Source organism: Aedes albopictus, chromosome 2 (assembly GCF_035046485.1).
Source record: "Aedes albopictus strain Foshan chromosome 2, AalbF5, whole genome shotgun sequence".
Classification (NCBI taxonomy): Eukaryota; Metazoa; Arthropoda; class Insecta; order Diptera; family Culicidae; genus Aedes; species Aedes albopictus.
In genome coordinates, this window is record NC_085137.1 from 250,590,086 (window position 1) to 250,616,645 (window position 26,560).

The window sequence follows — 26,560 nt, forward strand, 5'->3', positions numbered from 1 at the left end:
TTTTTTAGTTTCAAATTAAGGCACTCTTTGTGATGGACATACAAATGTAAAATTGTCATTTAGAAGTGTTTTTCGATAGATGTGCTGCTAACAGTTTAATTGTAAACTGTTAGTAGCACATTATCTCCTTTGAGCTGTTTTGCGGTGATGTGGTGACAGTGACACTCAAGAAAGCTTTCATTAGCTTCAATTGATTCGCCTTTAGTTTTGAGATTAAAAACTTCCGAGATTATGGGACGAAGCATGTCAGAAAAAGCCCTCTGGATGAAGCGGAGCGTGACGAAAAAGAACTGTTATGACGTTCTTAAGAAAACAAGGAAGTTCTAGCTGAAGCTCACTGTAACTGGTGACGCAACGACGAAGCACCTTCACGGCGCAAGGAAATCGGAGCTGATTACTCAAAGTTACCAAATTGCTGCACCCCCTCTACTGGCACGCCTCCATGGAAATTTCTTCGATATTGCACCGAACTAAGCATTATTCTAGGAAAACCCCTCCATGAATTTTTTTTTTTTTTCGAAATTTTTAATTATCACGGAAGGGGTAGTAGAATTATTTTAGAAAGTATTCCTTCCCATGAACTCCTTTAGAGTTTCCTCCATGAAAACCTCCAGGGACCTTAAGGATTTACCGAATGTTTTCCGAAATTATGATAGAGAGAAGATTCTCTCAGAATTTTCAAGAACGATTTCAGCAGGATTGCTACAGAAGTTCGTGCATGCATTCCCTAATGTTTTTCTTCAAACATTTCTTGAAAAATTCCTCTAGATGTATTGTCATATGTATTTTCACCCGGAGTATTCCATTGGGATTTCTTCAGAAATTCTTTTGGAAATTTCTCAAGAAAATCTTCTAAAAATTACTCCAGGAGTTTCTCCAAGAAATCCCCTGCGGATCTTCTTCTTCTTCTTTATGGCTCAACGTCCCCACTGGGACTTGGCCTGCCTCTCTTCAACTTAGTATTCTTTGAGCATTTCCACAGTTATCAATTGAAGGGCTTTCTTTGCCTGCCATCGCATGAATTTATATATTGAGAGGCAAGGACAATGATACACTATGCCCAGGGAGTCTCAACTGGAACGGGAATTGAACCCGCCGTCTTCGGATTGGCGATCCATAGCCGTAACCACTACGCTAACTGGGGAACCCCTGCGGATTATAAGATGCAATTCTAGGATATTTTTTTCACAAAGAATCAGAGATTATTTCAGAATTTCTTCAAAGATTATCACAGCAATTCCTGCAGAAACTACTCCCCAATCTATTCCCTGGCATTTTCTAGAAATTCTTCTTTACATATCTGCAGAGAGTTCTCCAGTTCTACCGGTATTCTTCAAAAGATTCCATCAAACCCGGGTAGATGAGAATATCTAAATCATATCTCAAATCGAACACTTTTTGCTGTCAAAGCTCGATGTGATTTTGATATGTTGTTCAAAAATCTAATGAATATCGCACGAATAGCTCAAATTGATATGGAAAAATATGAAAATTTCTACATAAGAACAAGATTAGCTCTTTTGCACGAAATGGAACTCATATACCTACAGAGATGGCTTAATGTTAGTGAAATACCATGTGCGCCTTTCTGAGATGGGGAAACGAAGAACCGCATGCTCTTATTCCCAGGTTATTTGCAACAGCGAGCCACAGTTGAGTGGTAAGCATCACTGCCTGTGAATCCGTAGGTCGTAAGTATGATGCTGACATTTTTTTATTTTATTTTTTCCTAGAAAATAAGTGACATATCTTGTTTGCTATTATTTTGATCTTGTAATATCTTAACGAGCTATTATTGAGTAGTTCACCATATTAGATTTTGCTATTATTTCTGTTCTTTTACCTCTTATATCAATCAAACCAATATCAGTTTTTGCTCTTCAGTAATTCAATCAATCATAACTGAATATGCTATTCATCATATTTTTCCACCTACTCGGGAAGATACATTTTTTATCTGAAATTGCTTCAGTGATTCTCTATAGAATTCCTTCAATATTTTTAGTTTCTGTAGGATTTATTTCGCCAGTACTTCAAGGATTTTAATACTAAACCCTTCAGAAATTATATAAGACATACTTCTAAGAATTCCTTCGAAGTTATCATCAGGAGGTCTTACAAGGATTTTTTTTTTTTCAGAAAATCCTCCAGAAATCCCGCAGAAATGTATTAGAGGATTCCTTGAACATCTTCACCAGTATCTTTGTCTGTAGTTTCTGGAGGGATTTCTGTAGACATTTTTGAAGAGATTGCTCGAGTAATTCCTCTAAGAGTTGCTCCAGGAATCTTTCCAGGATTTTTTCTTAACGTTTCCTTGGAATTTTTGCTAGAGCTCCTCCTTCATGATTTTTTTTCAATAATTTAGAAGGTATCTTGAACAGTTCCATCAGGTTTTATCCCAGGAATTTCTCCAAAGATAACGTCAGAAACTGCTTCAGCATTTTTTTTTTTCTTTGATAATCCCTCAAGAAAATTTTCAAATGTTCATGAGCTAGGAATTTCGAGAAGCAACACCAGGAAATTGGAACCGGAACAATGTCTCAAGAAATTCTTGGAAGAATTTCTGAAAGCATCTCTGTGGGATGTTTAAAGATTTTTTTTTTGAGGAATTGCCATAGAAAGGCTTCTGAAAAATCCTTTGCTAAAATTCCAGAAGAAATCTCTACAATTATAAAATACTTCTGAAGATATTTTTGAAGGAGTATCAGACGAAAGTTCTGAAAAAAGTTCCAATAGAACCCATGTAAAAATCTCAAGAAATATTATTAAATGAATGTCTTGTCTGGAAATTCTTGAAGGTATCCAAGAAAAAATTCCTGCAAAACGCCCTGAACATAAATTTTGGAAAACTCCTCGAGAAACATTTGGTTGAATCCCATGAAAGTCTATTGAAAAATTTTAGGAAAATTCATGGAGAAATCCTTTGATAAAATTATTAGAAAAGAGGAGCGGTATGTGCACATATTTCAGACGGGATTCATGGAGACACGTGTAGATAAGCTTCTGCAAAGGTCCCTAGAAAAAAAAAACTTGGAATTCGTGTAGATATACCCAGGAAATGTTTCTGATTTAATTACTTAAAGAATTTAAATTCTTATAGCTTAAAGGAAATGCCATAAAAACTTCTCAGAAAAACATATGTAAGATAGGTTATCTAAACGAATCTTTGAAGACATTCCAAAATAATCCCAGGCGGAGGTTCATAAGGTGCCCATAGAAATTCTTAGAGAAATTTTAGTGGGAAAATTTGAAAGATGCCCTGAAGCAATTTCCTTAAGAATCCCTGGAAGAATTTCTGAAAAAAATAAACGATGGAGGAGCTTCTCAAAAAATGTTTTGTTTGATTTCAAAACCGAATCCATGGAGTGATTTTAGAAGAAATCCATGAAGCAATTTTGGAAGAATCCATAAAAGTTTTTTAAAAGGAATCCTTTAACAAATTCATGGAGCAATCTTTATAAGAGTTTCTGAAAGAATGTCCTGAAATTTTTTTTAAAATTTCTGGAAAAATTTCTGAATGGAACTTTTACAGAATTGAGGAATATTTTCTAAAGAAATCCTTAGTGGAATTTCTGGAGGTATTCTGAGCATTCGATTTTCTGAAGACATCGCTGAAGTATTTTTGAATCCATACATGATTCCTGAAAAACTTCTTATACGGACTTGGGAATTTTTCTAGAGATTTTTTTTTTTTTTGACAAAAGTTTTCGAAGGTCGGATGCTGAAATTATTTCAGCAAATCATATTTCGTAGCATGGTGGGTTAGCTAAAGCTAAAGCAGAGGGATTTATTAATTCACTTCGAAATAAATTCATAAATCTTATATTACAATATTTCAGTGCAACCAATATACAGGGGGTGGCCATTTTGGCCACCTGCCATTTTGGGATAGGCAACTTTTTTTCTCACAAAAAAGTTAAACATGCTGTACTTTTCATAGAGTGCATCAAAAATTCTCAAACTTTGAATGTTTGTTGACCTATTATATGTGCATCATTGGTACAAATTTGGGCTCGATTGATTAATCTTTCGCGAAGCTAGAACCGTTCTCGTAATACACTATTTTTTAGCCAACCAATTTTTAAACTGTCATATCTCCGAAACCAGTGAACTAAACAGAATGAAATTTTGAACGTTCATCAACAATATATTGATACTTTATGTGACATTATAAAATCTAATATTTTCTCATGACGAATAAAGTTATACCGGTTTGACATTTTCACCCATATAAAGGAAAATAAGTCAAATTTACAATACCACACAAAAATTATTAAATGTGTTCTTACTTCAATCCAAATAGGCTCTAAAATACCTTATAAGAGATATCTTGAGAACAGAAGTAGAAAATCTTTTGTTATCAAAACTAAAATTTAATGTCATTGTTGTAAAAGATTTCCTTTTTTTTTCGAGAAAGAACCAAAAAGTGTCAAGCCATGATAACTTTTTTAAATGATTAAAAAGTATCTATGTTTTAATAACTTGTGATGCAACAATGTATTGTTGACAAACGTTTAAAATTCAATTAGGTGCACTGGTTTCTGAGATATGGCAGTTTGAAATAAGCTGTCTGAAAAATAGTGTTTTACAAAAACGGTCATAGCTTCGCGAAAGATTAACCAATCGAGCTCAAATTTGTAACAATTATGCACATATAACAGGTAAAAAAACAGTTAAAATTTGAGAATTTTTGATGCACTTTTTGCAAAGGTACAGCATGTTGAACTTTTCTATGAGAAAAAAAAAGTTGCCTATCCCAAACATTTTGGCCACCCCCTGTATAAACGCCCTGTCATCCAATTCAGCAAACGTCAGCTGGGATCGACATTCGACGGATCTATCCTGTGTAAGCTGCAATCTGAAGTGATGTAAGACACTTAAATAGTACACTTTTTAGCAAGCTGAGTGGTACCTTACTAACTAATTTAATATTCTATAATAAGAGAAAATGTAATATTCTAATATGTTCTAGACTTCTAGTTGTATGTCTTCGAACGGATTACTTTGCACCGGTCACTATCAGTCTTTCTTCTATTCCTGTTATTATATTATACTTTGAAAGAAACTTTGTTCCCGCTTAGCTGGCTGTATACGGCAAAATGCGGATGCGAAATGTTATTGCAGCAATAAACTTATGGAGTAAAATCTTCCTGGATAGAATTTCAAGAGGATTTTATAAATGAATCCATGGAGCGATAGAATTCTAAGAAGGCTTTTTTTTATTCTTCAATCACTTAACCTAATTTACAGCTCTTTTTGTCCACTAGGGCACTGCGTGAGCGATTCCAATTGGTAGCTGCACTTTCACTTTGTACAGCGCCTTAATGTATTCTATTAATTCTACTGTATCGAACTGGTTGACTTTTGCGCTGCTACTTTTCTACCCTGTCCATGGTAGAATGATGAGCACGAAGATGTTGATGTGTGGGGCTCTTGTTCCTTTTCCAGTCCGATTGGGGGTCCGTTATGAGTTGCTGATTAGCCGATATCCATGTTTCCGGGTCCGGTAGAACATATGCTCAGAAGAGGGTCAAGTGTCATCCGCTCTCGGGGGGAAGAGCAACTGACGAAAAATTTCAAGTGCCGGGGCTGGGTTCGAACCCATGACCATCCACTTATGAAGTGAACGTGCAGCCACTACGCCACGGACCCCGGCTTAAGAAGGCTTTATAAAAAAGATCTTAAATAAACTGCTGAGGTTATCATTTTTTTAAGAAACTCAAAAGGAAAATAAGATTTTCTAAAGGAATCTCTGTAGGAATTGTCAGAGAAATCTCTCCGAAGAAAGCCCTCTTGGCTTAATCTCCAATGCATAGGAGTAATAACTGTGCTCGCGAACAAAATTCCTCATCAAATTCATTACTTAATTTATCCACATTTCTAATGTTATGCAGCTCATGCTCGAGAAAAAAATGCCTTCCCCTCATCATGAAAAAAAAAATCATGTTCATATAATGTCTGCCAAGTCATAACATCATAGTTATGATTCATAATATCACGAATGAGTTGACCAGAATCATGAATAAAAACAAGCATTTTTGTAATTTTTTTTCATGGTCGCTTCCTAGCGTCACACTTATCTGCCATACATGCAATTATATAATTCGCGCGGTCGTTCAACACAAACATGTGGAAAAATTAAGCTGCTATTTTGGCAAAGTTTTTATTTGGTTAGAGTAGTAAAAGTAATTTTTGATTTCATGAATTCTATGCATGGTTCCACCTCACCAAACTATAATTTTATGAATCTGGTAGTAAAGCATCAGGATCTGCATCAATGATTATGAAAATTATTCTTGGCTTCATGAGTGCTTCTCGTAATCCCATTTTTGGTTGTCGAAAGCCAAAACAATAACGGGTGCATAGCGTTATGGTGAAATCAATCATAAAGTCATAAATGATAATCATGGTGTATATTTATAACATGAAATCATAAAAATATTTCAAGTTATGAGTCATATTCATGATTTCGGGAAAGGAATTTTTTCCTTGCGTCATAAAAAGAGGTTTCTGTGTATTTGAAGAATATATTTGGGATGCGAAAGAGTAATTTTCAAGTCATAAATGAGACTTTTCTTATAGGGAATCGCGCCACTTAGGCGGTGGCTTCTATATTCGTCTGTTTTCCACTATAACTCAGTCAAATTTGAACCAATTGACACAACTTTTGGAATGTGGTGAGATAGTTATAGAATCTACCCGTGTACAACTTTTCAAGTCAATTGGTTCAAATTTGACTGAGTTATAGTGGAAAACAGACGAATATAGAAGCCACCACCCAAGTAGCGCGATACCCTACGTCTAGAGACGCAAAAAGTTTTTTTTATGAGATATCAAAAATATCTCATACGTCTTTTCTTTAATTAGGAAAGTGCAACCATCTCGGCAGGGGTCCTATTTTGGGCACTTTTTTGCTATAACTCAGCCAATTCTGACCCAATTGACACAATTTTTGGAGCGCGACGAGATACATATAGTATCTAGCCGTGTTTAGCATTTGAAGTTAATTGGTTCGGAATTGACTGAGTTATAGTAAAGAGTGCCCAAAATACCGGCCGCTGCCCAAGTGGTTCGCTACCCTATATCTAGTAGACCGGAAACAATTCCTAATTTCACTTAAAAGCTATTTTGGACAGTGGCATAGCTGGGAATAAACATAAAAGTTTTTGTGTGAAGGCCATAAATCACGGTACGTTCAAGAGGCTGTAAAAAATTCAAATTTCCATGAATCAATCTGAAATTTATGAATTAGACAGTTGAAATACTTAGGAAGCTGACAAGCAGCGTGAAAAGCATTTTCATTTTTTTAGGTTTCGACCGCTCTCGCACCACTGTGCATGGGTATCACAGCAAAGCTGTCGGGCCTGAGATGTCTAAGGGCCAAAACAGGGCTTTAAATGAAGCATAAATACGCGAAGGTTTCTGGCGTAATAATACAACATATTAAAAATATTCTATATTTTCAGCTTTTTTTTCCTAGTTGGGACGTTATGCAAAGACGGGCTTTGTGGTCGAGTGGCTACCGCTTCTGATCCATATGCAGAAGGTCCTGGGTTCAATTCCTGGCCCGTCCCTTTTCTTCTACTTTGTATCTTTCTATCTATTTTCTTTATACTCTCCTCTATATATATACAACTCATGTTCATAGCCATAGCTAGAACCAGGAACGGTTGAAAAGCCGTTTCCCTTCCTTCCAACTTTCACAGCACAGTGTCAATATATCAGATAACGCCTAGAAGTTATGCAATCGAGCGAACTGTGCACCCTACGCCTGGCATCCACGCACCAGTGTGTGAGCCCTCTGCCAACCATATCCCACCAACACTCCGACATCCGCATGAGTTTGTGCAGGCGCAGAGGTAAATTCGGTCTGATGTGGATACAAACGATTCCTCTTCCCCACATTGACGTGCAACCTGACGTGGCAGGCGCCATTGTCGCCTAAAAATAGATGATCACCAACGCACGCACACTGAAGATGCCTGCTAGTCCCCAGCAGATAACCTCATTGGTTCCTTGTGTAAATGTAGCTGGTCTGGCGATACTGGAGTAGCACCTACGGGTGGTGAACCAAGCTGAAGCTCTCAAGCTCAAGCTCAAGCCCAGTTGGGACGTTATGCAAAGACGAAAAAGTAGAAATTGAATCATCAGTGACGCCAAAGGCCAACAGCGAAACTCAAGTCTCGACGGACCTCGGCTCCGAAATAACAAAGCCATTCTTCAACGAGTTTGTTCTGTGGTTTTCCATTTCTTTAGCGAATAACTCAATTAAAATGGAATTTGCCCAATTATATTTGCATCCCCCCTTTCTATTGGCCAACGCGGTGCGGTGGAGGGTACTCTGAATTGGACACCGTCTAGGAGATCTGAAAAGCACCGGGAATAAATTTCCCTCGGACAACAATGGCTGTCGGTGCGGGCGCCCGCCCGTCATAGCATCTTGTTAGTAACTTTTGAGCCCAGTCCGAGTCCTAGTCCAGGTCCCGGTCCCGGTCCTAGTCACAATCAATCACCGGGCGGCGGCCCACCCGTCACAGATGGTGCAAAAAGGTCATCCCGACGACCGACGACTGGCTGGCTGGACAACTGTCGGAAGGAGCAATGAATAGAGCAGAGCGTCGAGGAGTTTGGTTTGCCACAATAACGTGCTTCACAACAATCGTAAAGAAATCGTCGTCGTCAGATCAAAGCTCTACACGACAACGACGAACGGCGACCACCAGCAGGGGGCACAATCACAATCACAATCACGCGCCGTCAGAAGAATGGGTCAATTGAAAGGGAATCACCTTGTACGGAGATCATGGGTCGTTTGCTCAGCTCCGTGGGGATTTTGCCGAAGGATGAATGGGTAGGGTCTATTCAATTGATGGTGGTAGTTGGGTGAATGCATCCATTTGACACACAATATATTGCATATCTTTGTGGAAGTGTTGATTGTAAACTTTTATTTCAGCTTCTTTGAAAGAGATAAAAATCAACTAAAACGGTAGAAAACATTCCAATTAATTTACACTTTGTAATACGGTGAACTCGATTTTAATTCGAACACTAAATTGAACGTTGATTGAGGCTTTTTTATTGTCGCAAAAAATCTTTCACATTTAAAGCTCAACTCCTAGGAGAAACCATAACTGAAACGTGGGCAACGCTAAATTTGTCGACTCGATTATCAATTAAGCAAGTTCAATCTGTGCGCCCTCGTAGCCATAATAATGCTTCCTTGTAATCTTATCCTCTGAAAAAGTGCATCAGATTAAAAATTCAATTACAGATCAGACTATCGCGCGCCCGTCATGTGCACCACTCGCCCATAGGCCATCATACAATGAAGGAACAGTTGAAATCCCTTCAGTCTTGTGCTGCCCATCGAAACTCATAAATCCGACCCGATTTGGCTGTTCCATGAACGATGACGGCGCGGTGCTCCCCGGTGACTGCTGGCTGCTTCTGCTGCTGCCGCCGTTCGTTCCATTGAATTGAATCATGGGAGTGGATGAAATAATCTTAATTTCATTAATAAGAAGATTACATCTCGCTTGTCCCGGCTCGCTCGGCCTCTTCAACGGCGACGGACGACGTCGGCATCGGTCGGTGTCGCGTCGGTGACGATGTTTTGTAAAGTTTCTCGAGTCCAAAGACCCATGTCGTATAGCTAGAGACGTTGCGTACTTCATCCGCTCGCCCGCTCGACGGATTCAAACTCAGTCTGCGCGATGGATGTGTCAGGTCCTTTCCACTTGTGCTGTCCGAAGAAGTTGATCCGATATGCAGCAGGCAATTTATGTTGCAGGGTTTTAGTGTCATGTTTTCTTCACGCTTTTTTTTATTGGATTTTGTTGTCCTGGACACTTCCATTCGGTGGCGTGGTGATTGTTTTGTAGTGAGTAGGTGACAGACGAACGTGAGCATTCGACGTGGTTTCAACGGCCAGTTGCTGTCGCCGTCGTTGGAAGGGTCTGAGATTACACGTTTGCGATATATGTGAACGATGTTGCACTGTTTTGTACGCACTGATAGAATTATAATTCAAAGTGGGACGAACACGGAGTGAGATACGTCTACACATTTGCTGCATCAAACATTCTGCAACATATGAGAAACCGCGAAATTACTTGCCAATTGGATGCAAGGCGTCTTAGTACACATACCCAACAAGGGTGATCTAACGGTATGCGATAATTGACGAAGCATCATGTTATTGTGTATCGCTCTCTGCAAAGTAATCCTTAACAGGATTCTTATGAAAATTGACACAATTATTCGATAATCCGAAGGACTTCTAGGTAGCGAGCACCTACGCATTGCGGCGTCGCATGCACGGCTTAGAGTTCCGACTAGATCTTCACTGGACAGATAAGCAGGCGTTCAACAAATCTCGACCTATCGAAGCGCGAGGTCAGCCATCCTCGATGACTGTCGATGACCTTCGGCTATGCCGTCTTTCCTCCATATTCCACCCTACATCTTACCGCCAGATGGTCACTGTGCGTGTGTCCATCGTTGACCTTCCAGTCCGAGCTAGGGTTTAGATCTTAGCTCCAGAAAGTCACTTCAACGATGGACTCTGTAGCGTTTCTACTGAAGGTTTTTTTTTGTCGCCTAAGTTCACGACATTCACGTTCAGTCTAGCGTATGCGTCGAGTAGAGCCCAGCCTTTCGCGTTATTCAAACGGCTACCCCACTCAATTGCCCAGGCGTTGAAGTCTCCACCAATGATCACGAGACTCAATCCCACTAGTGCCCTTGATAGCGAATCCAGCATAGACGTGAACTGTTAAATCGGCCACGTATTAAGAGCATAACAACTGCAGTAGTAAATCCAGTTGATCTTTGCTATTCTGAAGCTCTCGTGCGACGTGGAAGTTATTTCCTGGACCGGAATGACCCTTGTTTGCCAAGTAAATCAGGCGTTTTGGTGCCTAGTTGTATTTCCTGGCGATGTGGCCTTCCACTTTCGCACTTCCAGCAGAGTTTGCTCCTGTCGGGGCCTCTACACGCCCACGCTCGAAGCACTTGAAACACACTCTGGTGGCGCGTAGATGCTCAGCCGGTACACTGATCAGCCTACTCTTGCCGACAACAGTCAACTTGTTCACCTCCCCTACAGGGAGCTTGATCGTGGCGATCTGCGTGCCGGCCGGACCCTTTCACAGACGGATCGATGCACTTGGTGCATCTACCTCGCATTGCTGCTTAACTACGGCTGCGAGCTTCTCTGCGTCGGTGATCTCGTCCAGTTTTGTGCACTGGAGAGTCGCCTCCGCCGTTAGGGTTCTCACCTGCACTTTTGAGCCCAATACCTCCTAAGCTAGTGCCTTGTAGGACGTGCCTTTCTTGGCCGCCTCCTTTTTCAGCACTAGCATAACCTCTACAGTCGTGGTGCGTCTGATGCTTTTTACATCCGCGTCAAGCGGTGAGAGACGAGTTTCGCCGGCGCATGTATCTGCCTCAGCCATCGTGGCGTTCCGCTGGCACTTGCGGGCTGGTTCCACTTTTCTCATCTACTTCTTTCCAACTGTAATCCAAGGGTTCTCCTTCCCTTGGTCCGATCGGAACCCGTTTCTCTTAGGATTGGCCTCTTGGGGTTTGGTTTCCCTGTCACTTGCGCGTTTCGATACTGATTTAGGAGACTGGTTCCTCGCGCTGTCCGTCCCTTTCTTCCTCTTCGGCTATTCGTGCGCCTCCAGCGGACGCTTCTTGCTCCCGGTGGGCCGCGTCTTCTCGACAAGTTCTGATCATGCAACTCGAACCGCAGGGCGGTTTGACTTTTTCTCTACGGCTACGACGAGCTACATAGTCTCATGCGCCATTGTCGTGTTGCCAGCAAAGAAGGTGCTGTCCATTTGGGTGGACCGCTCTTCCCTTATCGCATTAGCCGTACTCCGCTCTTCAACCAGGAGGTCGTACTCCTTCTTGACTAGAGCTATCGATTTTCGGAGCTTCAGTAGGTCTCATCCCGCTCGTGAAGCCGATCAGCTCATCCAGCTGTTCGGTAACTACCAACACCTTTGGCAGCCCACTCCTGCTGCGGTTCAGCGCCCGCGTGAGGTCCGCGCCGGTCATCTGCGCATCCTCGACCGACCGGTGCTGCGCCGCCTCAAGATCCACCGGTTGAACCTCCTACCATCTACTCGTAGCCCCTCGTAGTGGCGATCTCACCAGTTCTCCTCGGGTTCAACGCCGTTGCCCCTGCCTCTCCACTCTCGATCACATGGGGTCTGTTGGGTTTCCCTTAGAGCCGCTATCCCTCACTGCAAATGAAGTAGTCGCTCATGATCCTGATGGTTATCTATGCAAGCAGGGAGGCCACCCGAGGAGCCCTTATTGAGAATGAGCTCAGAACCGAATCAGTGCTAATCAGGAGTGTTTACCTGAACCTACTTTCACCCAGTTAGTTTCCTAAGCTGAGCACAGGTCAGGAACGTACTTTAAGGCCACGCCACGGTTTTATTATTATTATATTTTATTAAAGGTATTTTGCCAAATAAGTTGGCATTCGTGTCCGCCCACGGTTTTATGGGACAGAAGACCGCGCCGACATTAACCCATCCGCTGCTTCTTCTTGTTGTAACCATAGTCGTCCTGAACACACTTCTCTATGTGCTAGTTTTGAACGTTTTTCATCTAGTACAGAAGTTTGTGTTTAGTTTTCTAATAAAATTCTGTATTTTAAACAACTATTTGTGTTTCAATTACCTTTACAGCAAGTAAAACCCATGTTATTCATAACACCAGAAAATCCATTAACCAGCGGCACCAACGTACCTGAAATAAAAATAAAATAAACTCCGGTTAGTTTAACATTGTAGGAACGTAATCCATTTAGGATGAGAATAATCTGTTTTCGTAGCACATAAAGTCTTAAAAAGTTGCAGCATCTGATTAAGACACAAAACTCTTTGTGTCGATTCGAGAGGGCTTTCGTTTTTACGAGCCATGTTCCATCATCATGGTGCTGCTGCTGCCGTTGCTGTTTCACGGTTAAGTATGTATACGGTTTGTAGTGTGTCGCTCGTTACAATAGTGACAACAGAACCCACGAGGATTAAAGTGCCATTTTCCCACATTCAAAAACACATACACACATCCACATCGACAAACTCAAATCTCCTCCTGTCTCCTACAAAAGCAAGCGTGTGTAGGTACGTGTGTGCATGCATGTGCTCATCATCTGATCCACCAGCTTGGGAAACAATTTTGCCTGCAGCATAGTGATAAGTCACGTCGAGAACGTGCGCTTTCGCGAATGTCTCCCCACCGTCGTCGTCGTCGTCGTCGCCGTCGTTGGATGGAAGCTGAGCTGGTTGACACACAACTTTCGTGAACATCCCACAACAGTAGGTACCTACGTCGACCATACAGAGATGGGGCCGCCGGATGAGACAAAGTTTTAATCTTGCTCTCATCAGAGCCTGCCGCATCCACCACACACATGCACGCGACCCGAGGAGAGGCGGAAAACTAAAAAAGAACGACTTTACTAGAACGGAGCAGCTCGGGCGTGTTTGTGCCCCCTTTCGACCCCGTTCGGTGGAGACGAGTGCGCGATGATCACCACCAGGGCTGACGACCGGCTCGAGAGCTCTTTAAGACGATGAGGCACCCTCGACGACTTGAAGGCGGTTTCGTTTGGTCATTAGCGTCTCTAGTGGACGTTAGTTTCGTAGAATTGTAAGTTTTTTTTTTGCGGACTATGATACTGTTTTGAAGTATTTAGTCACAAAGCCGAGTGCGAGTATGAATTGGGAGACCGACAGAGTCATACTTCATTATCATCAAACTGTGTGAGTTTGAATAGAATGCAATGGACGGAAAACCAAGAACTGTTTCATGTTCTAGCAGCATTAATTCAGATTCAACAAAACTCCCAACAAACTTTTACTTAGCAATGTTATCAAATCTGGATTAGACAACAAAAGACGAAGCAGTCGTTTAGGAAGCCCTTTATCACCCTTCTCATTTTCAGCTCGTTTTCTTAAGATTGCTAGTAAAATCCCGATTAAAATCAACGGAGAATGGCTTTGGATCGTCAAACCACCAATATGACTTCCAAATTCTGAACTTTCCGAGTGAAGGTTCCTCGCCTGTCTATCTTCGTTATTCTGATCGTCACGTCATTAGAAGCCCTGTCTGGGAATAGTGATGTAACTTCTTGGTAATCATATTCAGGAGCCTTTGTTGACCCAGTGTCGTCAACTTTGCCACGATCTGAGCATTACTTTTGACGGGTTGCCGACCTGCTGTTGCTCATCACGATCAGCACATTACCAAACCTCGGATTAGCCAATTTGTTTTTCACATAATGATGGACCTCCCACAATCCTCCTGTAGAAGCCGCATGCCTCACAATTGCTACAGTAACCCTTTTGGTCACAAAACCGCCATTGCTAACACCATGCCAGTCTACAGCCGTAGTGTCGATGACCTCTGTCAAATTCTCCGTAGTCATTTCCTCCGCTGCCTTGATCTCCCGTATCTTACGCCCGTCTGTCAATAGGCTTCTGTCCTTATCTCTTAATCCCAGTAAGCACAACAATTCATCGTCAGACATGACGTTCCCAAAGAACTTTAGATCTATTGTGACGATCCTGTCGAGGGGCCGCTATTAATCAAATGCTTCCAGAGCACAACCCCACTTTGTGGATGTTCATATGGTGAGAACTTGATGTGTCTTCAACAAAGTCTTAATGGAAACGCCCATGGTCATAAAATATGTACTGTAAAAGGTGTGTGCAAGCCTATCCCCAAAAAAAAATAAGATCTGCAATAATTGATATTGTTAGCACTGGCAGCCCTTCCGTGACCACTGTTGACGTCTTCGGTGACGGACAGCGACCTTCACCATGACACGTCTGCGAAAACGTCAGAGCTAAAGCAGAGTGAAAACAGATATGCTACATGTGAAACTACAAACCAATTAATTTTCCTAAATTTCTTATATTTTCTACTATTCTATTGAATTTGTTTATTTGAGTGCCTAAATTTGATTGAGCAAGCAAAGTGCAGCTTCTAACCTCTGTTGTTCGAGGAATAAAAAAACTAATGAGTCACTGAATGTGTAAGCCCCTTTTGTAGTACAAACCTCAATGAATCTATAAACTAAATATATACTCTAATTGCAGCTTAAAGCAATCGCTGAAAAGATCCGTGATTTTCATTTCGTTCCCGAACAAACTTTAAGACATTCAACCACAAGATGTCTGAGTCCCGTGATAAGACACCGGATAACAGCAACGCATATAGCTGTGTTGCCTGTCAAAGGCCGGACTCCGCTGACAACATTGTTGCCTGTGATAAGTGCTCCGATTGGTGGCATTACTCCTGTGCCGGCGTAACAGATTCTGTGAAGACCGCGAAATGGTTGTGCCGAAATTGCTTCCCACAAGCAGCCCAGTCAGTTTCCAACGCCTCGACATCAGCTTCCCGGAAAGCTCGCTTAGAACTGAGCATGAAGCGCCTGGAGGAGCAGCGAGAGCTGGACAAGAAACTAATGGAGCTGGAACTGGAAAAGAAATACTTGAAGCAAAAGTACCAACTATTGGAGGAGACGCTGCAGGAAGAGTTTGAAACTCGAAGCGTCCGTAGTCGGGTCAACGAGATAGAGTCTCGGCAGAACAACGTTAGGCGATGGGTGGAACAACAAGCATCCGAGAAATCAGCGGCCAAGGAAGATGATGTCCCCGCAGTCACGTCGGATAACCGACAGGATGTTCACCAAGGTCCACCTGTTCACATCACGGACGCGGAAGACGGAGCAGTAAGCGGGGTCGATTGTGCGATTAGAGATCCACAAGCCGTCCCTGGAAGCAATGCCTTCGGTAATCTCCGTCGCACTTTGCAGAACTGCAAGCAGGACCAGCCAACGCTGCAGCAACTGCAAGAATTGCAAGAGCAATTAAAAATATGCCAGCTTCAGTTGCAACAACAATCTACTCCTATTTCTTCAAGACGCCCGGACGTTTCAAAGGGAGCCATTCGCAAAACGCACCGGGATGAGATCGTCAGGCCCGCTGAAGATATGCCGCGTTCGGCGGTACCAAACCCCATGGTGCATGAGGCCCATGATCAACACAGAAATCACCGTTATCCGGAGCCGCTCCGGAATCCAAATCAGTTTGCTCCCTCCGTTCCGCTTGTACGTCATCGTGTAGAAGTACCGATTCCGTCCGTTAGCTCGTTTGTTCCTCGTGGCCCGTCTCCCGAACAAATTGCCGCTAGACAAGTGATGACCCGTGACTTGCCGGAATTTACTGGCGATCCCGAAGAGTGGCCAATGTTCGAGAGTAGCTTTAACAATACGACTGCAGCTTGCGGCTACAACCATGCCGAGAATCTCTCTAGGCTCCAGCGGTGCCTGAAAGGCGCTGCACACAAGTCAGTCAGGTATTACCTGATGTCGCCGGAATCGGTTCCGGACGTCATGAAGACATTAAAAATGCTTTATGGCCGCCCGGAGATGATAGTCAACAAACTCATTAGAAACGTTCGTGAAACTCCATCTCCGAAACCGGAGAAATTGGAAACGCTGATTGAGTTTGGGATGGCCATTCGCAACTTAACCCAGCACCTAATCGCCGCCGGTCAGCAATCACATCTGTCCAACCCAATACTGCTGCAAGAACTGGTGGACAAACTTCCTGCAGGTGTCAAATTGCAATGGGCGCAGCATCTCCAGAATCATCCGGTCGCATCACTACAGATTCTCAGTCAGTTCATGACAACTGTCGTGGATTCTGTCAGCAAGGTTGTCGTGTATGTTGGTGAGCCAATACAGAAGCACGAAAAGTCCAAAATCCGTGAGAAAGGGTTTCTTCACGCCCACGCTGAAGCAAATGGAGCAGGTGCTTACGCTGCGACAAAACGTTGCCCAATATGCACCAAAGATGATCATCGAGTTCCAGATTGCACCTCGTTTAAAAGAATCAGTGTCGAAAATCGGTGGAAGAGCGTTACATCCCTGAAACTCTGCCGTTGTTGCTTGAACTTCCATGGTCGTCGAACATGTAAAAGTACAAATCGCTGCGGAGTCAATGGCTGCGAGCTGCGACACCATCCCCTTTTGCATTCACCACCTCCAACATCCACAACTACGGGCAATCAGCGAGTGACCCAGTCGTCCGAAAATCACGCTCATCACCACTGTGGACAATCCGTGTTGTTCAGAATTATACCTGTGGTACTACACGGACCTTCCAAATCGATGACAGTTTTCGCCTTTCTCGACGAGGGATCCTCAGCGACACTCATCGAGCACGACCTTATCGGACAACTGGGGATTGAAGGACAAAATGCTCCACTGTGCCTCACGTGGACGGCAAACATGTCCCGGCTGGAATCGAAATCGCAACTGGTTTCTCTGGACATTTCCGGAATTGGTCAGCAGAAAAGATATCAACTTGCGAATGTCAGGTCCGTTGAAGTCCTCAATCTGCCCCGCCAGACCTTACGTTTTGGAGAACTGCAAAAAAGCTTTCGACACTTGGCTGAACTTTCAGTTGATAGTTATGAGGATGCTGTACCACAAATTTTGGTTGGACTCCGAAACCTGAAGCTTGCTGTACCGCTAGAGACAAGGGAAGGCAATCGGGGACCAATTGCAACCAAAACAAGTTTGGGTTGGTGCGTTTATGGAAGTCTCGATTATGGATGTAAACCCGAACACGTCAGCCTTCATATCTGCGAATGCGATACCAACCGGAAGCTTGAATCGATGATGAAGGAGTACATCAATGCGGATTACACTGGAGTTGCTCCGATTGAACCACTGGTGTCCGAGGATAACAAACGAGCCCAAAGGATCCTTGAAGAGACGACGACAAGGGTTGGAAACCGATTCCAAACTGGTTTGATTTGGCGGTACGATGAAATTGATCTACCAGACAGTTTCCACATGGCTTTACAGCGTCTTCAATGTTTGGAGCGAAGGATGACACGGGATGCAGCTTTGAAGGAGAATCTCCATCGGCAGATCCGTGAATATCAGGACAAGGGTTACGCTCATCGACTAACGCAGGCAGAACTACTTGCAGCGGATCCTGCGTATCTGCCTATCAGCGCTGTGACAAATCCCAATAAGCCCGGAAAAGTCCGCCTCGTATGGGATGCGGCAGCGAAAGTGGCCGGTATTTCGCTGAACAGTCTCCTACTGCCAGGACCGGATTTGTTAACTCCATTACCCCATGTCCTGTTCCGTTTCCGACAATTTCCGGTGGCCGTCTCTGGTGACATCAAAGAGATGTTTCACCAGGTCGGTATCATTGAGTCCGATCGGCATTCGCAGCGTTTCTTGTGGCGCGACAACCCCGAACAAACTCCGCAAATCTTTGCGATGGACGTCGCCATTTTTGGTGCTGCGTGCTCACCGTCATCCGCGCAATTTGTAAAAAACAAAAATGCGCAAGAGCATGCATCACGATTTCCCAAGGCATCGGAAGATATAGTAAAGTGCCATTACGTGGACGATTACCTTGGGAGCTACGAGACCGTCGATGAAGCCAAAGAAGTCGCCGAAGGCGTGAAGGTGGTGCATTCCAAAGGAGGATTTGAGATCCGAAATTGGGTATCAAATAGTCAAGCTGTCGTGGAACATTTGGGCGGAGAACCAGCGAACGGGATGAAGGAGCTAATTTCGAAGGGAAACGGCAATACGGAGCGTGTTTTGGGAATGCCCTGGCAATCGGCAGCGGACGAATTGCGATTTTCAACGACATTCCGTAGAGAAATCGTGCAACTAGTCGACTGCGAAGTTAGGCTAACAAAACGACAGATGTTGAAGTGCATCATGAGTCTCTTTGACCCGCTAGGCCTGCTAGCATCGTTCTTGGTGCATGGCAAAATAATGATGCAGGAGGTATGGAAAACGAAAATTCAATGGGACGAGCGAGTTGACGACCACATCTACGACCGTTGGAAGAAATGGATCGCTCTATTTAGCAAGATCGAGGACCTCCAAGTGCCACGTTGCTACTTCCAGCACGCTAACGCCAACATGTACTCGGCACTCCAACTCCACATATTTGTTGACGCAAGTGAAGACGCGTACTCGGCGGTTGGATATTTCCGTGTAGAGGCTCCCGACAAGAGCGTTCTTTGCACGTTAGTAGCAGCAAAAACAAAGGTTGCACCGATACACCACGTCACTGGAATTGATGGCGGCGGTATTAGGAAGCAGACTAGCAGCCTTCATTTCTGAAGGCCATTCGATACCGATCAAACGAAGAATCTTCTGGTCTGATTCGCGAACCACTCTCGCTTGGATCGGATCGGAACACCGACGTTATCGATCGACAGTTTGTCGCATGCAGGATTGGCGAAATACTATCATCGACAACCACGAGCGAATGGAGATGGATGCCGAGTAAACTCAATGTCGCCGACGAAGCTACCAAGTGGGGCAGAGGGCCCTGCTTCGACGTTCACAGCCGCTGGTACCAAGGACCTGATTTTTTGTACCAAAATGAACAGTCTTGGCCTCAGCCGGACCAGAGGATCACTACCACCGAAGAGGAAATACGACCGTGCTATGTTCATCAAATACTCACGATGCCGCTATTACAATTCGAACGGTTTTCCAAGTGGGATCGTTTGTTACGGACAGTAGCATACGTCGGACGTTTCGTGAGCACGTGCAGGAGACGCATTGAAGGGCATTATACAGCCAAGAGACTGACACAACCAGAACTGCAGGACGCTGAAATATTGTTATGGAGAATGGTGCAATTGGAAGCATATGCGGACGAGTTGGCCATTATCAGGAAGAACGAAGAGTTGTCCGTCGACGAACGAATGTCACTGGAGAAAGACAGCATTCTTTTCAAACTAACTCCGGTACTGGATGAGCATGGAATACTCCGCGTGGACGGCCGCATAGGTTCATTACAAGTAGTACCAGTGGACATGAAATGGCCTATCATTCTACCCAGACACCATCGTGTAACATTCTTGATTGTAGACGACTATCACCGTAAGTATCTTCACGCTAACTCTGAGACGATCGTGAATGAGCTGCGGCAGCGTTTTTACATTCCACGGCTGCGTGTGATTGTGAAAACTGTTGCAAATCGTTGCCAGGTTTGCAAAATTAAGAAAGCTAAACCTTGCGCACCTAGAATGGGACCGTTACCAATAGCGAGACTTTCTCCTTTCGTCCGCCCATTCAGTTACGTTGGGTTGGATTATTTTGGTCCAATTACTGTTAAGATAGGTAGGGCCAACGCAAAAAGGTGGATTGCACTTTTCACGTGCCTTACGATTCGGGCTGTGCACGTGGAAGTTGCCTTCGATCTTTCCACCCATAGCTGCATAGCGTGCATTAGGAGATTCATCGCTCGGAGGGGAGCTCCAATCGAGATTTACTCCGACAACGGGCGGAATTTTGTAGGAGCTCAACGTGTTTTGAAGGACCAGGTTGCTCGCATCTATGAGGACGTCGCTATCACATTCACTCATACCAAATGGGTGTTGATTCCACCTTATGCTCCCCACATGGGGGGTTCATGGGAACGCTTAGTTCGATCAATCAAAGTTGCCATGAAAAGCCTTCCGCAAGAACGTAAACTGGACGACGACGCGTTACATACTACGGCGGTGGAAGCGGAGGCCATCGTCAACACACGGCCGTTAACCTATCTGCCTCTAGATTCAGCAGAGCAGGAAGCCCTTAGCCCCAACCATTTCTTGCTGGGGTCTTCTAACGGGGTAAAACAACCAACGACCAGGATGGAAGATACTCCAAGAACAAACCGTCACATGTGGAATTTGATTCAGCACAACCTTGACCATTTTTGGCGCCGCTGGATCAGGGAATATTTACCCACGTTGACGAAAAGAACCAAATGGTTTGGCGAATCAAAGCCACTCCAAACCGGAGATTTGGTCGTGGTGATCGACGAGACGAAACGGAATGGATGGATACGAGGGAAAGTGCTGGAGATCAACCCAGGACGCGACGGAAGGATAAGGCAGGCAGTAGTTCAAACCTCAGACGGAGTGTTTCGGAGGCCTGCGGCCAAGTTGGCCATTTTGGAAGTGCAGTCGGATGCTAAAGCTGTGTCTGGTACCCACCTTTACGGGGAGGGGAATGTTAGCACTGGCAGCCCTTCCGTGACCACTGTTGACGTCTTCGGTGACGGACAGCGACCTTCACCATGACACGTCTGCGAAAACGTCAGAGCTAAAGCAGAGTGAAAACAGATATGCTACATGTGAAACTACAAACCAATTAATTTTCCTAAATTTCTTATATTTTCTACTATTCTATTGAATTTGTTTATTTGAGTGCCTAAATTTGATTGAGCAAGCAAAGTGCAGCTTCTAACCTCTGTTGTTCGAGGAATAAAAAAACTAATGAGTCACTGAATGTGTAAGCCCCTTTTGTAGTACAAACCTCAATGAATCTATAAACTAAATATATACTCTAATTGCAGCTTAAAGCAATCGCTGAAAAGATCCGTGATTTTCATTTCGTTCCCGAACAGATATTCTTCGTTCTCGTTTGTCAGAATCTGTGCAGGCATCTACGTGCCTGTAGGCCCACTATTTCAACCCAGCCCTGTTCCAGGGGTTGGTAAGAAAACGTTAGCCGAATATCAAGTTGGACTGAGCTCTCTTCAGGAAAATGTGCCCGGTGGTTGAGCTAGAAATCTTCGGTGACTACAGCATGGCCCAATTAGTTCTTGTAGCTCTCCTCTCCAGCTATTTGACGCACATCATACTAATTCAGAGGAGAGAAAACGACGAGGAGGGCTGTGACAATCATGCTTGTCTTCAAATTCTCAAACGGAGCCACTCGAGATTTGGAGGTCAGTAGAGGAACTGACACGCTCCCATCTTCTGTCACCGTACGAACGTATACGCATGCACCGTTTGCCTTGTTCGAAGCGTCGCAGAATCCGTGCAGCTCAACATTGTACTGCTAGTTCCAATCCATCATCGGGAAAGTGCAATCCCGTCTAGACCTGCTAGATTTCAGCAATACTCGTGACACTGCTCTTGAAACTGCGGGCTTAGCGGTTCATCCCACTCGCGGTCGTGCTTCCAGAGATCCTGGAGAAAAGTCTTCGCCTGAATGATCACCGAACCCACCAGTCCTAATGGGTCGAATAGTCGAGATGTATCAGACAAAGACTTCGTAATCTCCGGGGACTCAATCCAATTTCGCAAACTGAATCGGAAGCAGTCCGTGCTAGGCTCCCATGTCAAGTCTAACATTTTCACGGCAGCGGTAGACGAATCTTGCTCCAGAATCGAACGCCCATCTCTCAAACCTTCCGGCACCACTGACAGCAACTCTTTGCTGTGAGAATTCCACTTTCGCAAGGAGAATCCGGCAGACTGCAGGAGTTCTATCATCTGACTAGCCTCTTTCAATCTTTAATGTCATTTACGCCGGGTAGCATATCATCGACGTAGAAGTCCTTTCTGAGGACCTTTTCCGCTGCAGGATGCGACTTTTCACCTTCATCTGCCAGACACTGAAGACACTTCGTTGCTAGGTATAGAGCGGACGCTGCACCGTAGGTGACTGCGTGAGAGCGAAAGTGCGGATCGGCTCAGAAGCGCTATCTCTCCAAACAATCCATTGCAGCTGCTGATTGGTTGCATTCATCCATACGGTACATTTTAGCGACGTCTCCTACGAGGGCGAATCGGTGCTGGACGTCTTACAGAAAGCATCGACAAGCAGCTTCGAAGTTGTGCTGTCTGGCTTCAGAACAGCGTGGTAAGGCAAGTAGTACAACAACGCGCTCGTATCACGTATTTACCCAGAAAAGCTCCCTCCTGTGGTCCATGTCCAGATATTCGCGCCTGTACTCCGTGTACTGCTTCTTCAGTTCCGGATTCATCACGAGCCGCCGCTCTACTCCCAAGAAGAGCTTGATTGCTCTGAATCGGGAACCGCCAAGCTGCAGGATCATCCGCTCCTTCTTCGGCAGCGTGACTACGCACCTCTCTTCTTCGTTCCGGAAAACTCCTCGCAGGCCGATTCTTCGACCGACATCGTGCTGGTTGACTGGCAAGTCCCTGCTTCCCAGAATTGGGAAAGTTGATCTTGGATCTCCACCGTCGAACAAATGCGGGTTAGAGAGCAAATGCGGGTTAGAGAGCATGATGCAGTAGTCGGGACCGGAAACAATCCATCCGAACACGGTGTCTTGTAGAGTCAGGCTGTCGTCTATTACCTTTCGCCGTTCATGCTTGAGCAGCTCCATGTAGTATTCTGCTCCGATGATGATGTCTATCGGTCTCATCTCGAAGAGCTTGGGATCCGCTAGAAGCGCTGGATTCGGAGAGATTTGTCGACACTGCTTGAGACGATCCAATGGCTTGAATCGACATATAGACTGGTGTTTCTTCTAGCTTCAGCTTGCTAGCGAAACCGTCGAGCAGCGCTCATGCTATCATGGACTTGTCGTAGTGGTCTTTTATGCTAAGAGAATGATGTTTTGTGTCAGTGTGATTGGGAGAGCTACATGTGTTTGGCTTGTGATGGCGTGTTCTGTGGCTGGCTGAGTGTGTGAGTCTGGTGTGTTTGCAGTGTCAGCCGTTCGTGTCTATTGGTTTGGTATTGGCGGCATGGATTGCGGCTATCTGGGTTGTTGATTGACTGTCGATGGTATTGAATGCCCGGGATACAAACAATTCTTGTTGAGCTTGAGTTGAGCTTGTTCCTATTTGCAGCCTAAATCCTCTCCGACTTGTTAATCCACAGAGTGTCGTAGCTCGCTGCAGAAGAGACACTTCAGAGCAAACTTTAAAGATGTGTAGCACACCGCTGGAAAATATTGTCGTTTCTGAATGGGAATCGTAGGCCTCGCTGGAGCGATCGACTGCAAAACGGAGCAAGCTTGCTATTTGATGAAAACATTCGCGAAATGATGTGATTTGCTTTCGACAACGAATACGTTTTCACCCATCCTCGCTTTATTCAATCAACCTCCCATACGAGTAGCACACGAACGGACTCAACACTGATCAGCATAGTTGACTCTTCCTTTTCGCCGTTGAGCCGTTGCGTTCTAGCCAAGCATCTCTTTTCATTGCTTTCGATGCTTTTCGACAGCTTATCGCGAAGCATCGTTGGCTGGAAGCTTTATTAGTATGGTATCGGTACATGCGAATGTTGCTTCTGTGTGCGTGTCGAGCGTTCATGCCGTAGCTTCGCAAACCAACCTATTCGGTATGGCTCGGCTGTTCGGGCGAGCGTGTGACGGCCCAGTCAGATGTGTGCAAAATCGTTTGGGATTTACATCATGTTCGTTTTGCCACCTCTTTGCTGCTGGTCATCGCTGATCAGTGCACAGTTCAATCGCACGCGATAAATATATAGTTGATGAGTTGTGATGAGCACTAGTGAGGTGATAATTTGCATCATTGAAACGGAGAAGTGAATCTTCAGAAAGTCAATCACAGCGGCCATGTCCAATCGGGAACAAAACATATAAGTAATCGTGCTCCCGCCCGATGGTTTTCCTCCGATTTTTTCCAGCATTTGCAGATTCTTCCCGAAAGCACTGATCAACCGGTTGAGCTCCTTTTTTGAGTGCCTCCACGGCGAAAACTACACCGAGGTGCGTCTTGACGATCTACTAATAATTCTCGTACAGGCTCCAACGCCTTCCACACCACCGCGTAAATGCAGTTTATTCCCTGCAGCGCATCACCGGACAAGGAAGACCTCTAATAGGTGAACTTGTCCACTTCCATGAGGAGAGTACTATCATGTATGAGGTATCAGTAGGTCGGCTCTAGAGGCACGTTCTCCTCCATTCGGGAAATTTGTGCCATCATGTATGAGACTACTGAAGCTGTCACGGTACAGCATCCATTCGCAGATCTTTTCAGTGAACGATGGCAGCCTTATTTCTGGGAAATCGAGACCAGATCAGACTTCCACGAGCGGGCAACCAGGGCTACTGTTCTTGAAATAAAGATTGACTCACATCACATGCATTTCATTCATTTATTTTTACGGCCACAAAGTTTAAACGGTACCTACTCATGCAAACATGTGACGATTGGAAAGTTCAGCGCCCACAAGCAAACAAACGAAACGGCTTACGACACATTGATTTCGTCGCCTCCAAAAACATGGCCATACGTAGCACATTTTTCCAACACAGCCTCCTTATCGTTACACCTGGAGATTACCACAGCAGACGGAATCGCAAATCGACTACATTCTGATTGACGGATGGCACTTCTCCGACATTATTGACGTCAAGACATACCGTGGCGCCCACATCGACTCCGATCACTGCATAGTGATGGTCAAACTGTGCCCAAAACTCTCCGTCATCAACAATAATGTACGGTATCGGCGACCGCCACGGTACAACCTAGAGTGACTAAAACAACCGGATGTCGCCTCAGCATACGCGCAGAATCTCGAGACAGCGTTGCCAGACGAGGGCGAGCTCGTTGAGGCCTCTCTAGAGGACTGCCGGAATACAGTGAAAGCAGTCATCAACGACGCAGCCGAGAGCACCATCGGGTACGTGGAACGGAACCGACGGAACGATTGGTTCGACGAGGAGTGCAGAACGGTTTTGAAGGAGAATACCTCAGCGTGGGTGGTAATGCTGCAGCAAGGGACGCGACCGAACGTGGAATGTTACAAGCAGAAGCGGAAACAGCAAACACGTCGTTTGGGAGAAAACGCCGCCTGGATCCGCTTCTTCCAAGGAAATGGAACTACTGTGCCGTTCCTAAGAAACACGGAAGTTCTACCAGAAATTGAACGCATCCCCCAACGGCTTCGTGCCGCGAGCCGAAATATGGGATAAGGGCGGAGGTCTCTTGAAGCAGCACTTCAACGAGCACCTGAATGGTGGTTCTTTCGAGGTTGGAGTGTTTGGTCGACCGGAACGGTGCAGTGGTTTGGTAGAGTTGTGTGCCGGCGGCACCGGGACCGGATTAAGATCGCTGAATAGTTCAGGTAATTGAATGGAACGAGTATAAGGCGATTTGTCTAGGATCGAAGTAGGAACATCGGCGCCAGAGAAATTCCACAAAATCTCTTGGTTAATGAAAAAGACAATGCACACCCAGAGGTGGTCGTAGCTTGTGCTATATCTCAACCATTTCATCTATCGGCTTACCTCCCTACTTAGAACCATTCTTCGGGTTTAAGCGAGATTGTCACCGGCGGAACGTGCCCTTCTGCTGCTGGTTGTTGGAAGAATTAGCTTCTCCTTTACAGAATGACAATCTTCTGCTGCGGCAGCAGCATCCAGATCTATATCTGCTTCACGTCTTTCCACAGTCACCCCCTCTATCTCTCTCCCTCAAGTGTCGTGTGTGTAAAATCGGTTGGAAAAATATTGGCCGTGACAACGAATTGATGTGTGTTTACAATTGGACTTATCCACTCTACTACCAGACAGACGAAGACTCCACTTCTGCCGGGGTTTTGACTGTGGTGTGTGGTGGTGGTGTTGGCAGGAACATCGGTAGCGGCGGCGGAGGTGGACAGTTTGGAAGTGAAATTTTGTATCTTGTCAAAATAGCTGTCTCTGGGGGATTAGGGACATCAGGTTGTGAAGCAGATTCCGTGGCG

The 26,560-nt window shown here is 44.7% G+C and overlaps 4 protein-coding genes across 5 annotated transcripts in view; 2 read left to right on the plus strand and 2 right to left on the minus strand.

The window, feature by feature from the left end:
- Positions 1-26,560, minus strand: part of LOC109427861 (discoidin domain-containing receptor 2) — a 961,146-nt gene that overhangs the window by 702,364 nt on the left and 232,222 nt on the right. The gene's annotated exons all lie outside the window — the stretch shown is intronic.
- On the plus strand, positions 14,879-19,195 carry LOC134286458 (uncharacterized). The gene is made up of 2 exons (XM_062848070.1): positions 14,879-15,061; positions 15,126-19,195. The coding sequence occupies exon 2, from the start codon at positions 15,200-15,202 to the stop codon at positions 19,193-19,195; it is 3,996 nt and encodes a 1,331-aa protein (XP_062704054.1). The 5' UTR covers positions 14,879-15,061; positions 15,126-15,199.
- LOC134286459 (uncharacterized) lies at positions 19,354-21,153 on the plus strand. The gene has a single exon (XM_062848071.1). It carries the CDS (start codon positions 19,354-19,356, stop codon positions 21,151-21,153), a length of 1,800 nt encoding a protein of 599 aa, XP_062704055.1.
- On the minus strand, positions 22,755-23,252 carry LOC134286460 (uncharacterized). The gene has a single exon (XM_062848072.1). It carries the CDS (start codon positions 23,250-23,252, stop codon positions 22,755-22,757), a length of 498 nt encoding a protein of 165 aa, XP_062704056.1.

Bases quoted from the DNA above. Each gene is read 5' to 3' on its own strand.
- LOC134286458 (XM_062848070.1), top strand. From the start codon at position 15,200: ATGTCTGAGTCCCGTGATAAGACACCGGATAACAGCAACGCATATAGC.
- LOC134286459 (XM_062848071.1), top strand. From the start codon at position 19,354: ATGCCGAGTAAACTCAATGTCGCCGACGAAGCTACCAAGTGGGGCAGA.
- LOC134286460 (XM_062848072.1), bottom strand. From the start codon at position 23,252: ATGAGACCGATAGACATCATCATCGGAGCAGAATACTACATGGAGCTG.